Genomic DNA, 18339 nt, shown 5'->3' on the forward strand with positions numbered 1-18339 from the left:
TGATAAAGTGATGCAAGTAACTGACTGCAGAATAAGTGAGGAGCAAGGGTGTTATTGGAAAGGTAGGGGATGTGTGGATCAAAAATTTGTGTTGAGAATAACTGGGGAAAAGTATCTTGTGAAAGGTAAGAAGCTATATGCAGCTTTTGTGGATCTGGAGAAGTCTTACATGTTGAACTTTTATTATTCCTTTGATCTCCACAGTATTACTCGTTTCTTATATAGCATGTTGGATGATGCTGCTTTTTTTCTTGAAGGCCATTGAACAAGAGGTGGCGCTGCTGGAACCTGATGTAGCTACAGTTATATCACGTGGAGACACACTCACTCTCACCACACACATGGTGGATGTTCCCAGAGCCAACACTATCCGTATTGCTGTCAATGATCTGCGTACTCATTGGTCATCCCTCAAGAGTGAAACTGAAGTAAGATGAATTATTGGTATTTTTTCAGGTATTCTTTTCTCTTGACACAGCCCCATGAACATTAGAGAAAATACTTACTTGTGGCACTTAAAGACACTGCTTTCACCACCAGAGGATAATGTCTTATGTAAGATGTTATCCTCTTTACCCACAGTGATAGCTTTGAGATTACCACTGCTTCCCTTAATACCTCCCATTCCTAACTCCCTCCCATTATCCACACATCCTCTCTCACTTATGAAACCAAACTGCTCCTCCTCAATGTAATGCTCTGTACATGCCTTCACCCTCTCAGTCAATAGTCTCCCATACAATTTTCCAGTAATACTCACCAAACTTATGCCTCTGTGGTTTGAACACTCACCTTTATCCCCTTTTGCCTTTGTACATTGGTGCTATGCAGGCTTTCTGTCAATCCTCAGGCACTTCACCAGTATCCATACATACATTGAATAACCTTACCAACAAATCAAGAACACAGATACCCCCTTACTTAATAAATTCAACTGCAACACTTTCACCACCTTCTCTCTTCACCAACCCAGTCACTGACTCTCTCACTTCATGCACCACTCCAACCAAAACACCCTACACCTGCCACTCTATCTCCCTGTCATTTTCACTCCTTGTTAGAACTGTCCAGACAACTGTCTTTTGTCTTTCACTAACAACTTTACTTTTTCATCTCACCTCTCAGTACCCTTTCTAATCTGCTCACATTCCACCTTTCTCATACCACTTACATCTCTTGCACATGCCATCACTGCTTCTCTAATTATGTCCCATTCCTCACCCACTCCCCTCACTTCATTTGCTATCACCTTTGGCCATTCTACACTCTGTCTATCCTGGTATTTCTTCACAAAAGTCTCCTTCCCAAGCTCACTTACTCTCACCACTCTCTTTTCCCTGACATTCTCTTTCCTTTTTCGAAAACCTCTACAAATCTTCATCTTCACCTCCACAGGATAATATTATATTATGTTATATTATTATATTATCCCAATTATAAGTTTTGCTTTAAAGATAAGATTGCAAATTACACTTTCTTAAAGTATTGTTGATCCATATGTGAGAGCAGGGCATAGGCTATGAACCTTAAGTACTTGTGGGTCAGTTGAAGGTCTTTGTTCCTTAGGTAATGATGGATCAGACAATGAGCCTTGTTCCTCATTTAGTTCTACTTATGTATCCGTGAAGTAATTTTTTCATTCCCCTTGGAGATGACTTGAAAAACAAATGAAAGCCTTTGGAGGTTATCTTTCATTTTTCCTGTGGGTCACTTTACTGTGATGTAAAATTTATTTATGTATTGGTCCTTAAATTAATCATGGAAGGAAAATCTTATGTATATATTATATTACTCTTCTTAATGTGATTTTTTTTTGTTTGTTCTTGAATAGATTGTAAAGTTAGAAGCAGAAGAAGTTGCCCAAGAAATTGGTTCCATTTCGGAAAGGGCAGATGAGATTATCAGTTGGTCAAACGATGTTTTAAAGAGACTTCATCTTGTAAACAATGATGAGAGCCAGTTAGAGGTAAGATGGGCAAAATACTTATAATTGTATTTAATTGTATTTACTTGGTTAAGGATTTTAACATGTAAATTAAAAAGAATTGTGATTTAAAAACAGTGTTTACTGTTTTTAGAAGGTAAAGCATCATCCTTATCAGGATGATGTAGGGAATGGATGAAGGCGAACAAGTATGAATGTGTACATATATATACAGTATAAGTATTTGTATGTGTATGTATTTGTATGTATATGTATATGTATGTATGTTTACATTTAGAATGGTGTTTATAATGCTAGAGAGATAGATGATTATGTAGTTGTTAATATTTGTGGATGCTAGGCAGTTAGTGATTATGAGTCAATCAGGGGATAAAATGAATTGATATATTATATATTAATCATTAATAAACTCTAGAGGAATGGTGTGCCAGTAACTGTTTTATGGTGAAGGAAATGGAAATATAGAAGAATGAGCTGATGTGTACTTTTGCTTAAGGATTAGTGTGTTTTGAAAGATGTTGAATTAGCTGGAGGTAGAATTACATACATATAAAGCAATTTTTAAGCATTGGCCCTTTACAGGCTCTTGAAAATGAGATGACCAATAAGAAGGTTGAACTGGATAAGCTGAATGAAACAGGTGCTTTGTTGAAAAAATATAAATATAATCAGATTCAGCCTGCGCTTACTTTGCTTAACATGAGATGGACAGAAATCAGCATGCAGTTCAGGCAGTACCGTAAAGTTTCCTTGGAGAAGAAGACAATTGTTGCTACAACCCAAGTGGAGACTGTAAGTATAAGCTACTCTTAGTCTTCGATTCATATGTTTGAAAGTGTACTGGGTTGATGAATTTTTACATTTTGTATGTAGGGTCTCCCTATATATATGTATATATGCGTGTGTGTGTATTTTAATTTGAGTGTGGGATGGAGTTCTGTGCTTGTAGGATCCCATACCTCAAACCTTCTATCCTGTTAGAACTGTTTATATTTCCATGTACACTTCTGTTAGCATTTGTAGCCTTTTGTACACTTGATCAGCTTATTTCATTCATCCACCACTTTATTGCTATAGAAGTACTTAGTCACATCTATCTAACCTGTTTCTTTCCTAGTTTCATGGTATGACTTCTCATTGTTCTCATTTTGCTGATTTCAAACAACGATTCACTGCAATTATTGTTACTTTAGTTTGTTTGTAAAAGTGGTGTTACTGGACTTTGCCTGCAAGTAGTTGCATTGTGAGCAAGAAGCTGTGTCCAGTAAAAGCTGTATCTTGGCATGTGGATAGGAAAGAATACAGTTTTGTTGTGGACTTTTTTTTTCTCCTAGGGTATCATGATTACTCTGCTCCTCGTATTTGTTTGTGAAAAAATACATAAAAAAGATACCTGGCAGTACTCCTGTAGTAACTCATACACCTAGTCGCTGAATAGCATACATCAAAGGGTGTATAGCATAAGTAAATACTGGCTCACCAAGATCAGTTGTTCATTATTTTGTTTAGATAATTATGCTCTAGTATTTTAGAAAAGTTGAAAATAACCTGCACATAGGATATACAATTGGTCATTGGACTGCCACAGTGAAATGGTTAAGATGTCTCATATACATTCCATATCTAAAACTTACAGAAGTACAGAAATTTTTTCTCTGGAGTGTAACGCCCTTATATAATGGGTTTCTGTTGCTGATGTGACAACGGAATGCTAAGTGACAGGTTTTCTGTGAACATAACCCCACTGCTAAGCAGGGGCTAGGTGTTTAGTTTAGTAAAGTGTGAAGCAGGAGTAAGTATTTTGTTTCTAATGTGGTTGGTTATAAGTATGTTTAGGTGGGAGGGCTCTACTATCATAGAGAATTGAATATCTGGCATATTTAAATGAGATTATATTGGAAGAATTTTTGTTTCATTGACTGGTTTTGAATGTCTGTGGTTGGTAGGCTGCTGATGATTGTTATGAGAATCTTGATATGTGTGGTTTTAATGTTTTCTTTTGACGGGAAGAATGATCAGGTGTGGAGGGATAGTTCAAGTTTCAGCTGAAAAGTTTTTTTGTAGAGGTTACTTATGGGTTCTTTTCTTGTGCTGGTGAGTGTTCTGAGGACATTTAGATTCTGTGGCCTTTGTGTTGATATTTGTTGTCTGAGGAGTAAATGTTACTTGTGTTATATTATATCTATTAGGGGTGGAGTTCTGTTGAGTGGAATAGGTTGACTATTGAAGAAAATAGGAGGTTGGAATCATGTTTTTTTGGGGGGTTAAAAAAGATGACAGTGGATTTCTTTGGGAATGTAGACATGAGTTAATCAGTGTTCTAATTGTGTGATGTTATGTATTTTGTTGTCGCTTGAGTAGAGTCTTGTTATGATGATACTGTGAAGTCAATTGTCCATTAGAGGACACCTGCTTTGGTCTTTAAGGTCAAGTAGGAGGGGTAGAATGAGGCTGATAAAGAATAACTTGGGCACCGTTTTTAGACTATGTGGGTTTTGGAGGAGGAACTTTTGTTGATTGGTTTTGTATTTTGTCATAGCTCAAATCTCTTGTGCTCACAGACTTATGTAGGTTGTTTCTTACAAAATCATCTTCACTTTGCCCTGTCAGATGAACTTTATCACCCATGTACATAACCAGATTGAAATATTTCTGAGTCTCTTTCTAGGTTAGCACATTTGTGAACTCTTTATATTACCCTTGACTAAGGCTTTATCATCATACATCCTTAGGGATGATTCCATTGGTTGTAATAAGCAAATCATTTATATATATCAGATCAATAGTGATAGTAGCATGACAGGTAAACCTTGTAGTATGCTTCTGGTTACTTTCATCCAGAGTGAAAAGGTTCCTACTTTTTGTTCATTGACAGTTGAACTGAAGGTAACTTTTTTCTTACTGTGTAACCATATGCAAGAGGAGTCTAGTAGCACTACTTTGAATGTAGGAAATAGCAAACACAGTACAAAATAGTACTTTTATTCAACCACCATCCTATTAGATGTCCTGTAATTATTTACAAATCTTGCACCAGGAAACAGAACCAGTCATTGTGCCAGACTTCGTTGCGAGTGTGAATCGCCTGAGAGAAGCAGTATCAGCAATCTCACGTCAGCTTCATGCCAGCAAGCTTTCTGGCAACAAATATGACAATCTCAAGGCCCAAGAGGATGAACTTAAGGTTGTATAGATTGTATAGATTGTAAGAAGCACTTCCAGTCTTCAAGATGTTCTATATATTAAGTTGGAGAATGAAATTCAATGCATGATATGCAAATATTCTGGTAATTGATGTAATATGTGTACAGTAATTTCTTCCCTTAGGTCATTAAGCAAGGTCTAGAAACTCTAAAGCCAAGAGTTGATGGTCTTGAAACCGAGAGGAATACAACAATAAAAAGTGTCACTCCAGCTGAATCTGAGCAAGTACGTCGAGTCATGGATAAGCTCAGGGAAGAATGGGCTCAGGTAAGAGACGTTGCATATTACAATCTATGTATTAATGTACTGATGGATATGCTTATATATGTACTGACTGTGAGTTGTTACATTCATGATATGCATCTAATTCTAATAAAGGTGAGGATAGTTAGTTCATATAGCATTTCAAAAGCAGTCTTCATGGTGATGTCAAAAGTACAACTGGCTCATGACTATTTCGTTGAAAATGAAGTGAGAGGGATCTGTAAAAGTCGGTGCATTTAAGCCTCCGCTCATGTTTTTTGTGTGCATGGGTTTAATGGACAAAATTTCTTTCATTTTAACAGTCTGGTTATGTATTTGTTATCTGAATATGGAAAGAGGGGCAAGTATGAAGTCTGTTGTGGATGAGAGAGCTTGGGAAGTGAGTCAGTTGTTGTTCGCTGATGATACAGCACTGGTGGCTGATTCATGTGAGAAACTGCAGAAGCTGGTGACTGAGTTTGGTAAAGTGTGTGAAAGAAGAAAGTGAAGAGTAAATGTGAATAAGAGCAAGGTTATTAGGTGCAGTAGGGTTGAGGGTCAAGTCAATTGGGAGGTAAGTTTGAATGGAGAAAAACTGGAGGAAGTAAAGTGTTTTAGATATCTGGGAGTGGATCTGGCAGCGGATGGAACCATGGAAGCGGAAGTGGATCATAGGGTGGGGGAGGGGGCGAAAATCCTGGGATCCTTGAAGAATGTGTGGAAGTCGAGAACATTATCTTGGAAAGCAAAAATGGGTATGTTTGAAGGAATAGTGGTTCCAACAATGTTGTATGATTGCGTGGCGTGGGCTATGGATAGAGTTGTGCGCAGGAGGGTGGATGTGCTGGAAATGAGATGTTTGAGGACAATATGTGGTGTGAGGTGGTTTGATCGAGTAAGTAACGTAAGGGTAAGAGAGATGTGTGGAAATAAAAAGAGCGTGGTTGAGAGAGCAGAAGAGGGTGTTTTGAAATGGTTTGGGCACATGGAGAGAATGAGTGAGGAAAGATTGACCAAGAGGATATATGTGTCGGAGGTTGAGGGAACGAGAAGTGGGAGACCAGATTGGAGGTGGAAAGATGGAGTGAAAAAGATTTTGTGTGATCGGGGCCTGAACATGCAGGAGGGTGAAAGGAGGGCAAGAAATAGAGTGAATTGGATCGATGTGGTATACCGGGGTTGACGTGCTGTCAGTGGATTGAATCAGGGCATGTGAAGCGTCTGGGGTAAACCATGGAAAGCTGTGTAGGTATGTATATTTGCGTGTGTGGACGTGTATGTATATACATGTGTATGGGGGTAGGGTTGGGCCATTTCTTTCGTCTGTTTCCTTGCGCTACCTCACAAACGCAGGAGACAGCGATAAAGCAAAAAAAAAAAAAAGAAAATGTATACAAAGTAAAGTATGTACAGCTTCACAGTTCTCTCATTCTTCCTCTGCTTATATCAACTACTGATGAAATTAGCCAATGCTTTTGTCGCACTTGCAAACAAAATATGGTTTTTGCATTGCATTGATTCTGTGATTCTTTATGTCTGTGGTAAGCAAGCACAAGAATCATAATGGAAGTTGACAGAGAATGTTATAGTTTTTTGTTTGGAAGAAAATGATTTAAGTGATACTCTAAACTGATATTCTTTATTCAGGAACTTTAATTTGAACAATCTTTGGTGTCAAATAGTCATTTGAAACACAGCCACCTAACTGTGGTATCATATTTGTTTTGCTTTTGCATTCAACTACTTTTTCATATCAATCTGAATAATCATCCCATTCATACATTCAGCTTTTCGACCTTTCAGTCATATCACTGCTTTTGTTACCAGATTCTTCGTATGATATTTTCTTTGTCCTTAAAAGGAGTCTGCCATCCTTTTTTGTCTCTCAATTAATATTTACACAGACTATTATGCACCCATTCATCTTCTAGAATAGCTTATATTTCTTTAAATCCTCATTTAACTTTTTACTACAATCCTTAAAATATTTTTTTTAATCAACCACCATCTTTTCTCTTTACTTTTGTAGTGTGTCATCATCCTTCCTTTTTTCTTTTCATATCTTGTATTGTATGATAACCTTGTTTTCTTAATTTTAGCAGGAATTTCTTAGCTCTCTCTTTTTTTTTTGTTTGTCAGCTGTGTATTATGTTAGAGAGTTAATGCTAAGGACTCACAAAGAAAGGCCACATTCCTTCACATTTATTCTCTAGCTGTCATGCACAATGCACTGAAACCACAGCCCCCACATTCTTCACATGCCTTGGTTCAATCCACTGACAGCACATCATCCTTGTAAACCACACCATTCCAATTCATTCAATCCTGTGCATGCTTTTCATTCTCTTGCATGTTCACTCTGTATCTTTTTCACTTCATCTTTTCGTGTACAGTTTGGTCTCCCCTTTCTCTTTTGTTCCCTTTACGAGTGACACATATATCCTCTTTGTCAGCCCTCTCCTCACTTATTCTCTCCATATGTCTAAGGTTTGTTGAATGTGTTTGATGATAGAGTGGCAGATATAGGGTGTTTTGGTCGAGGTGGTGTGCAAAGTGAGAGGGTTAGGGAAAATGATTTGGTAAACAGAGAAGAGGTAGTAAAATCTTTGCGGAAGATGAAAGCCGGCAAGGCAGCAGGTTTGGATGGTATTGCAGTGGAATTTATTAAAAAAGGGGGTGACTGTATTATTGACTGGTTGGTAAGGTTATTTAATGTATGTATGACTCACGGTGAGGTGCCTGAGGATTGGTGGAATGCGTGCATAGTGCCATTGTACAAAGGCAAAGGGGATAAGAGTGAGAGCTCAAATTACAGAGGTATAAGTTTGTTGAGTATTCCTGGTAAATTATATGGGAGGGTATTGATTGAGAGGGTGAAGGCATGTACAGAGCATCAGATTGGGGAAGAGCATTGTGGTTTCAGAAGTGGTAGAGGATGTGTGGATCAGGTGTTTGCTTTGAAGAATGTATGTGAGAAATACTTAGAAAAGCAAATGGATTTGTATGTAGCATTTATGGATCTAGAGAAGGCATATGATAGAGTTGATAGAGATTCTCTGTGGAAGGTATTAAGAATATATGGTGTGGGAGGAAAGTTGTTAGAAGCAGTGAAAAGTTTTTATCGAGGATGTAAGGCATGTGTACGTGTAGGAAGAGAGGAAAGTGATTGGTTCTCAGTGAATGTAGGTTTGCGGCAGGGGTGTGTGATGTCTACATGGTTGTTTGATTTGTTTATGGATGGGGTTGTTAGGGAGGTGAATGCAAGAGTTTTGGAAAGAGGGGCAAGTATGAAGTTTGTTGGGGATGAGAGAGCTTGGGAAGTGAGTCAGTTGTTGTTCGCTGATGATACAGCGCTGGTGGCTGATTCATGTGAGAAACTGCAGAAGCTGGTGACTGAGTTTGGTAAAGTGTGTGAAAGAAGAAAGTTAAGAGTAAATGAGAATAAGAGCAAGGTAATTAGGTACAGTAGGGTTAAGGGTCAAGTCAATTGGGAGGTAAGTTTGAATGGAGAAAAACTGGAGGAAGTAAAGTGTTTAAGATATCTGGGAGTAGATCTGGCAGCGGATGGAACCATGGAAGCGGAAGTGGATCATAGGGTGGGGGAGGGGGCGAAAATCCTGGGAGCCTTGAAGAATGTGTGGAAGTCGAGAACATTATCTTGGAAAGCAAAAATGGGTATGTTTGAAGGAATAGTGGTTCCAACAATGTTGTATGGTTGCGAGGCGTGGGCTATGGATAGAGTTGTGCGCAGGAGGATGGATGTGCTGGAAATGAGATGTTTGAGGACAATGTGTGGTGTGAGGTGGTTTGATCGAGTAAGTAACGTAAGGGTAAGAGAGATGTGTGGAAATAAAAAGAGCGTGGTTGAGAGAGCAGAAGAGGGTGTTTTGAAATGGTTTGGGCATATGGAGAGAATGAGTGAGGAAAGATTGACCAAGAGGATATATGTGTCGGAGGTGGAGGAAACGAGGAGAAGAGGGAGACCAAATTGGAGGTGGAAATATGGAGTGAAAAAGATTTTGTGTGATCGGGGCCTGAACATGCAGGAGGGTGAAAGGAGGGCAAGGAATAGAGTGAATTGGATCGATGTGGTATACCGGGGTTGACGTGCTGTCAGTGGATTGAATCAGGGCATGTGAAGCGTCTGGGGTAAACCATGGAAAGCTGTGTAGGTATGTATATTTGCGTGTGTGGAAGTATGTATATACATGTGTATGGGGGTAGGTTGGGCCATTTCTTTCGTCTGTTTCCTTGCGCTACCTCGCAAACGCGGGAGACAGCGACAAAGCAAAAAAAAAAAAAAAAAAATATCTAACTCATTTCTTTGTGCCATTTTTAGCTCTCCCAACCATGCTTTTTTTATTATCACACCTCTTTTATCCATTATTGCTTACTTGATCAAACCACCTCACACCTCATGTCCCCAAACATTTTAGTTCCATCACATCCAACCTCCTCCACACATCCTTATGTATAGCCCATGCCTCATATCCATGTAACATTGTTGGTACTACTCTGCCTTCAAACATACCTATTTTTGCCCTTCAGGATAGAGACCTCTCTTTCCACTTATTTTTCATTGCTCCTAGATCTGCATCCCTTTATATCTAATCTGTGTCTCTGTTGTATATCAGCTGACTGCTATATTTCTTTCTTGTATCTCCCCTGATGATGTGATCATTACATGAAAGTGCACTTGGGAACGTATCATGTTTCATTTCCATGTGGTCTCATAGGAACATATTTATTTATGCCGTTTCCCGCATCAGCGAGGTAGCGCCAGGAAACGGATGAAGAATGGCCCGTCTACTCATTTACATATATATGTATATAACATAGATGCCCATACATGCACATATACATACATATACATATCAGCATATACACATATGCATACATAAACATGTGCATACACTGACTTATACATATTTACACTTGTACCTATTCATACTTGCTTGCCTTCATTCATTCTCAGCACTACCCCACTCCACAGGAAACAGCATTGCTACCCCCTGCTTCAATGAGGTAGTGCCAGGAAAGACAAAAATGGCCACATTTACTCACACTCAGTCTCTAGCTGTCATGTGTCATGCACCAAAACCATAGCTCCCTATCCACATCCAGGCCCCACAGACCTTTCCATGGTTTACCCCAGATGTTTCACATGCCCTGGTTCAGTCCATTAACAGCACGTCGACCCTGGTATACCACATCGTTCCAATTCACTCTATTCCTGGAATGCCTCTCTTCCTCTTGTATGTTCAGGCACTGATTGCTTCAGATCTTTTTCACTCCATATCAACACACCCTCTTCTGCTCTCTCAACAACATTCTTTTTCTTTTTATATTTATATTTATTATACTTGATTGCCTCTTCCTGCGTCAGCGAGGTAGCGCTAGGAAACAGACGAAGTATGACCCACCCACTCATATACACAAACACACACACATATGTAGACACACACACACACACACACACACACACACACACACAAACATACACACATATGCTTTGTATTTCATTGCTTTGTAAATACATGTAACTTTTGTCCTTTATACCTCAAAATATTTAATCCATACTTGTACCTGTAATTAGTGTTTTTGTAATTTTCTGTTGGTGAACTCTTATGCAGTATTTCATTGCATTTATTTGAGCTTCTAAGATGATATGAAGGTTTGTATATTCTTTTAAAATTAATGGTTCATCTGTATGATTTGATGTTTAGGTAAACCGTGGGTATACAGAAAGACATGCTTGCTGGCTGCAATGTTCTGAAACCTGGCGAACACTACAAAAGACCATTGATGATTTTGCTGTTTGGCTGAATAGCATTGAGGAGAAGGTTCAGATTACTGCAAATCAAGCTCTGCCAGATGCTAAAAGTACCCAGAAAGAACTTGAAAAACAAGTTACTCTTAAACACAGGTAATGTTTGATACAATTTATCTCATAACCTGTGAAGCTAATGTATTTTTCACGTGCAGTTTCGTACAGGATTCTAGGTTTAAAGAAATTAAGGAAGAATGCATGATATGGTGTGTGTGTGAGGGAGGCATGTAAGGTCAGGGATAAGTGGAGACTTTTGCTGTGGCCACCCTTTTGATGAGAGTTCCCAGGAAATGTGCATTAGAGATATAGGTAGGTAGTTAATTTAGGATAAGCAGGATTAAAGAAGCTGTTGACATTACTTGATGTGGATTTCAAAGTAGCAGTGGAATACATAAAGGTAGGAAGGGCAACAGAAGTAGATATGAGAGGAGAACTATTGAAATAATGATCAGCATTAAACGTGGGATATTCATTAGATGAACAGCCCATGTTTAGATAACATTGTAGGAGTATATAGCATTCCATGTAAGTGCTTTCATGATTATTATATCAGTCAAATGGGAAAGGCATCAGGAAAGAGACTTACCCAACACAAATACAATATTAAAATGTTTAGAATCTAATGCACTTTTATGCACGTCATAATAATTGGATGAACTGGAAAGGGTCTAATTTTGTGTACTGACCAAGTTAATAGACTGATTGTGGAAGCTGGTCTGATTAAAGCACATAATAGTGTGAATCTTAATGTGGAAATATATATACTGAGTGATGTGTTAATAGATTACATTTATAATGTACCAAAACAGCAATCTTAGACTGCAGTCAGGTTGAATCCCCATGAGGTTGGGTTGGGCACCATGTTCCTCAGGTATAAATAGGTCAGCTTAAACCTTGTTCCTCAGATAGTTGTTGGTCAGGGAAGGAGGCTTGTTTCTCTTTGATTTCTTTTGATATCTTCTTGTAGTATACTTTTGTTATTCCTTGTTAAGTGGCTTAGGGAAATATATGAAAGCTTAGGAAGGTGTTTTATCATTATTCTTGTGGCTTATATTTGATTTTATAAACAGAAAGAGGTAGAATTAAGAAGCAACAACAGATAGATGAGAAATGGGAGACTGTAATGTGTGAAGGATTGTATTGATTGTAACAGTTTATAACTGACCTTATATAGTGTTGCATTGTGGATATAGTTAAAGAAAAAAATTCATTTATAGAAAGGATAAACGTAACTTTGATGGAAGTTCTTTTACCATCTTACATGATATTCATTATATGAAACATTGCAAGGAGAGTTAAATCTAGCTGCTTGAATATCATAGCTGTGCAATTTGTAATTATGTAGCAACTATGTAAGTTGGAAATTTAGTAATTGTAAGCTTGTGAGGATTCTTATTTAATTATGTTTTTACTTTTTGTATTTATATATATTATCCCTGGTGATAGGGGAGAAAGAATACTTCCCACTTATTCCCTGTGTTTTGTAGAAGGCAACTAAAAGGAGAAGGAGCGGGGGCTGGAAATCCTCCCCTCCTGTTTAAATTTTTCCAAAAGAAAGAACAGAGAAGGGGGCCAAGTGAGGATATTCCCTCTTAGGCTCAATCTTCTTTTCTTAACGCTACCTCGCTGATGCGGGAAATGGTGAATATATATAAGAAAAAAAAAAAAAAAAAATATATATATATATATATATATATATACTTTTTTGCCCATGGATCATTTAACTGTTTGACAGCAATTTTTCTTTGTTTTATTAAAGACCCAGTCAGACACTTCAGTCTATGTGTAAGGAGGTCACAGAAGGCATGAGTGCAGATGATGGTAAACGTCTTCAGGAACGCGTTGATTCTTTAATGAAACGCTGGCGAGCTCTTCTGTTAGATCTTGCTGCTCGGAGGGAGAGGTGAGATATTGTGCATTGCCTTGTAATATTTGAAAAAGAAAGTGCACAGGGACTTTGTTTGAGAGAGGGTAATTAGTTTGAAGAAGTATGAGATGTCTTGTGATAGAGGTGTTTTGGACCATGTCTTGAATAATATTTTCCTATAGAAAGGTATTACATCAGGTATTGAGAGTTTTCTAATGGTTAGAGGAATAAATGTCAAATTAAGGTTGCAGAATGATGCAGCTCACTTTGCTGAAATTTACACGTTTTGAAGCATTGCATGAAATAAGAGGTCAGATGAAACAGGTACAGTATTTGGGAAAGATGATATTACAAAGGAGGAGGTAAAAGAATAATAAAGTTCTTAAAGAACTGAAAAGCTGGCAGTTTGAATGGAGTGGTGAGCAAGATGATGAAGAGTGGATGTGAAACTGTTGTTGAATGGATGTAGAAAGTGTGCTCTGAGGCAATAATTTTTCTGATGTTGAGAGAAAAGATGAGTAAAAGTGAGTGTTGGAATTACAGTTTACTAGCTGTATGTCTGCCCTATGAGTAAGGACAGCTAGCTGCTGCTAAAATAATGAAAATATTTTTTCAGATTTTTTAGTATTATTTGCTTGCTTGAGGAGGACACAAAAGTAGAGAGAAGTTGAATAACTGCAAGAAGTATGATGGAGAGTATTTGTACATGAGTAAAATCTCAATGGGCAGTGATGAACAGATATATAAAACAATCTTTGATTTAATCTTTTATCTTACTTGTACTTCATTGATATTTGATTCTTATTTTATGATGCTTTTATTTCCTTACAAGACTCAAGAATTCTCATTGCTATTAGTTATGGTAAACTAACATTTCATATATCAAATGTAGACTTTTTGATTTTCTTTTAATCACTTTAGAAACCTTAAGTATAGAATGAGTGTCAGTATCAGCTATCTTTTGACTAGGATTGCTGGTGAAGAAGGTGGGAAAGACAGCACATGCAGTGAGTATGAAACATTGGTAACTTGGGTAGACCAAGCCCAAGCACTTATGGATGCTCCTGTCAATGTCACCGATGAAGCCTCACTGTCAGCACACTCAACCATGGTTCAGGTAGTATTTACTTAAATCATCCTTCTGTGAAAAAGAGCATATAGTGTAAATTATTTTATGATATAGTTTGAGATATCTTTTGATTTATATAAGAATTGATTTGATTTTATCCATTTTTAACTCATCTACCTTCCTTCTGGGAAGTTGCTTCGTGTTGAAATGAATGTTAAAAGACATTTGTTCTTTTTCTCAATCTATCCAAGTGAAAAATCCATTGCTATTCAGATGTTTTTTCCTTACTTTTCAATATATAATTTTGTGGTTAATAGAATGAACAAGACTCATACATAGTAATATTGTAGAAATAACTGGCTTCATGTGTACTCCTTGTCCTCACCTAAACATTAGGGATATGTTTCTGGAATTCACAACTAGACAAAACTACTGGAAGTTGGATCACTTTTTACTATATGATTAAGTGGGAAAAGGTGAGGCTATATTCCTGAGGAGCATTTCTCAGTTTCCACAGAATGATAGTGAATTTACCTTGTATTATCTATTGCAGAGAGTGTCTGGTATTTTGCAGACAGACTGAAATTATATTTATTACTGGGGTTAGGGGAGAAAAAGATATTACCCATGTATTTTCTGCTTGTTGTAAAATATACCTAAGAGGATTGGGATTAGGAGATAGAATTCCTCCCCTGCTGTGTAATTGCTTTCCAAAAGTATAAGCAAAGGAACGAACTAAAAGGAGATTTCCCACCGAAGGCTCAGATATCTGTTCCTAATGCCACCTCATTAATGCCGATAACAAAATGCTGGTGGTAGATTCAAATTAGAAATTGTGGAGAGTGTGTGAATTGAAAAAGTTGAGAGTAGATATGAATAAAAGCAAGGTTATTAGGTTTAGCAGTGAAGAGAGACAGGCTATTTGGAGTGTGAGTTTGGAGGAAATTGAGTGTTTTAGGTACATGGGAGTGTTCATGGCAGCAAATGGAACCATGGGAGCTGAAATAAACTGTAAGGTTGGTAAGGGGGCAAAGGAATGTGTAGAAAGAGAGGTCACTGTCTTTAAGGGCAAAAATGGATATGTGTGATGGCATAGTAGTCCCATCAGTGCTATATAGATGTGAGGCATGGACCTTGGGCAAAAATATAAGGAACAGGGTGTATGTGTTGGAAAAAATGTTTGCAGATAATGTCATGTGATGGTTATTTGAATAAGTGATTGGTTAAGAGAGAGCTGTGGCAGTAAGAGGAGTATGTGTGAGAAAGTTGAAGAGTGTGCTGAAATGGTTTAAACATATGGAAAGGAGGACCAAGAGGGAACAAGGAAAAGGGGGAACCAAGGAGGAGGTGGAAGGATGGAGTGAAGATGCCATGAAAGTTTAGAGCCTGAACATGCAGGAGGGTGCAAGGCATGCAAGGGATAGAGTGAATTTGAGTGATGTGGTGTTCAGGGGATGACTTGATGTCATTTGGCTAATCCAGGGCATGTGAATAGTCGGGGGAACTACTTAAAGGTCTGTGGGGCTTGCTTTTGGATGGGGGCCTCTGGTGTTGGTGCAGTATTCATGACACCTCAAGAGTGAATGTGGGCAAATAAAGCAATTTTTTTGTCTTTTCCTGATGTTACCTCATTAACATGGGAAATGGCAAATGTGTATGAGAAAGAATGTTCTTACATGTATATGTTGTTTTTTTCATGTTTGTTGTTTTCCATATATTTATTCTGCACATATTAGATGATTTTTGTTTTGATACTTTCAGAACCACTTGGTGGATATGACAACAAAACAAGCCTCGCTGAAGAAACTGAAAGATTCCAAGCAAAAACTTGTTTCTTCTTCTCAGATGGCAACTTTAGAAACCAATTTGAATAAGGTTTGCAAAACATGTTATGTCATATTATCAGATTTTCATTACTTTATTTCTCAGAATTTTGACTTATTCTTCAAGTTGGGTCTTTCCTACCTTAAGGATTAGCAGTGAGGTGAGTAGTGTAATGAGGAGAGCAAAAGAAGAAACTGTAGTGACAGTGAGGAAAGTGGATAAACAAAAATGATAGCAAATAAAGATGTGAATAAGAGATGGAATAAGTATTTTGAATTAACTGCTTAACATATTCAGAGGTAGTGAAACAGTTGCTGAAATGATTTGGTCATAGGGAGAGGATGAATGAAGAAAGATGTACAAAGAGGCTTTATGTACTGAAGTGGAAGAAGTAGAGGGGAAGGAGGGGAGACTAAGGAGGAAATGAAAGGATAAATTGAAAGAGCCTTTGGCTCATTGGGTCTTAATCAGTCAGGGAAGCAAGAGGTATGCATTAGTTAGAATGAATTGGAGTAATTTGGTATTAGGGAATGATATACTTTTATTGATATGAACCAATACATATGAAGCAGTCAAAGGTACACCATAGAGGAGTCTTTTGGGCTTGGATGTGAATATTATTCTCAGCTTCAGTACATGAGAGCTAGAGATTAGATGTGTCAAATGAGGGTTTTGTTCCTGTGCAACCTTCTTAAGGCAGATAAGGCAGTTAAATATAAAATGTAAAATGCTCTAAAAGTTCATACATTCTTTTGAAAATATTATTCCTGTCTCACTTCTGACTTAGAAGATCTGTGTATCATACCAGCAGGCTCTTTTCTTTCTGTGAGTGAAAAGTTTTTCTTACTATATAGACTGATTGCCATGTAATTATGAGTAACTATCTTCACCTCACAATATGAGTTTTAGAAATATGTGTTTTATGTAAGAGAGATTTCTCTATGCCTATACAGGGCAAGCTGAGGACATATATACCATTCATATGCCATGCAGTTCACTTAGTTTAGACTAGAGCTGGCGTTCAGGGCAGAGAGGGTGTAAATCAAGATGCCGCAGTGTTTGTTGCTTAAGGCAAGATGATGGAGTTTTGTTGTGCAGTATGATAATTTGCAGTTATGAATGCTTGATCATTTTTAGTATTATTGAGGTCACTTGTACTGTTATCATTACCATATGATAAGTTGTCTGGAATTAGAGCTAGATGGGAAGTTCGAATGCATGAATCCTTGGCTTGCCCTGTTCTGGCATTTAAAAGAATGTTAGAATTAGGATTAATTTTTCCTCCTCCATACACCAGGTTTTAAAGACACTTCCTGAATACAAAAGTATGGTGGACACAAAGCTGGGAGTGATTAAAACTTTAGTGGCAGATGTTGAGGGCCTCTACAAATGGACAGAGGAAATGAGGGTTAAAGTAGCCCTACGAGATTTGACAGAGGAGGAAATAAAACTTTCAAAGATTACCCTAAGAGAAAAAGAGGCATTATATGAGAACCTGGACTCAACATACTGGGTGTTAGCCCAGGATGCTGAAGGGAAGGGGCTGACAGTGGCTGTAGCACTTAAGGTAAGCAAATAAGCTTAGTATGATGCTACATTCTTATTGCTCTTTACATATATATTGCTCATTACATTATGATTGAAATCTGAGTGACTCTGAGACCCTTCCAGTGAAAAATTCCTCACAGGCATTAGGTTTTGGTGCATTATACATGACAACTAGAAGGTTGTTCACTGTTTCTCACCTTAACAAAGCAGCACCAGGAAGTGATAAACAACAGTCCCGGTTGCTCACATCAGTTTCCTAGCTGTCGTATAAAATGCACTGAGACCAGAGCATATTGTCAGCAGCCAAGCCTCTTAAATTATTCCATCGCTTTCCCAGACAAATATCAAGGCTAAGCCCATTGAGAGCAGATCGTACCCCTATATAACTTTGATTTATTTCACTTGATCACATGCATGCCTCTTACCCTCATGTGAATATTCAGGTTATGAGACCTCAAAGCCTCTTTCAGTCCATTCTTTCAACTCCTGTTGAATCTCTGAGTCTTTCTTTCTTTGCTTATCTTCTCCATATGTTTGAGTCATTTTAGCACACCCTGATCAGCTCTCTCAATCACACTGTGCTGCCATATCTCACTCATTTTTTGTCATATGTTACATGCTCAGCACATGCCTCCCCTGATTTTGTCCTTGGGGATTTCCTACATGTCCATCCTCTGATGTTATTTTGCATTTAGGGCTCATGACTGGTACATACAACACTGTTGGGACCACTCTGCCTTCAGACTTATCCATGGGACCACTCCGTCTTCACACTTATCCATCTTTTCTATTGCAGAAAAGCGTGGGTA

The 18339-nt window shown here is 37.9% G+C and overlaps 1 protein-coding gene across 17 annotated transcripts in view; it reads left to right on the top strand.

Annotated features, from left to right (window-relative positions):
* LOC139763229 (dystrophin-like) overlaps positions 1–17576 on the top strand; it is a 304285-nt gene extending 286709 nt beyond the window's left edge. For all 17 annotated transcript variants that reach the window (XM_071689106.1, XM_071689108.1, XM_071689094.1 and 14 more), the window contains 10 exons: positions 258–428; positions 1832–1966; positions 2528–2737; positions 4983–5129; positions 5273–5416; positions 11119–11318; positions 12982–13125; positions 14059–14206; positions 15920–16033; positions 17280–17576. In XM_071689106.1, coding sequence (XP_071545207.1) covers positions 258–428; positions 1832–1966; positions 2528–2737; positions 4983–5129; positions 5273–5416; positions 11119–11318; positions 12982–13125; positions 14059–14206; positions 15920–16033; positions 17280–17561 — 1695 coding nt within the window. In that variant the 3' untranslated portion in view covers positions 17562–17576. The remainder of the gene's footprint in view (positions 1–257; positions 429–1831; positions 1967–2527; positions 2738–4982; positions 5130–5272; positions 5417–11118; positions 11319–12981; positions 13126–14058; positions 14207–15919; positions 16034–17279) is intronic.
* The last annotated feature ends 763 nt before the right edge of the window (positions 17577–18339 follow it).

Source organism: Panulirus ornatus, chromosome 46, assembly GCF_036320965.1.
Source record: "Panulirus ornatus isolate Po-2019 chromosome 46, ASM3632096v1, whole genome shotgun sequence".
NCBI classification, from domain to species: Eukaryota; Metazoa; Arthropoda; class Malacostraca; order Decapoda; family Palinuridae; genus Panulirus; species Panulirus ornatus.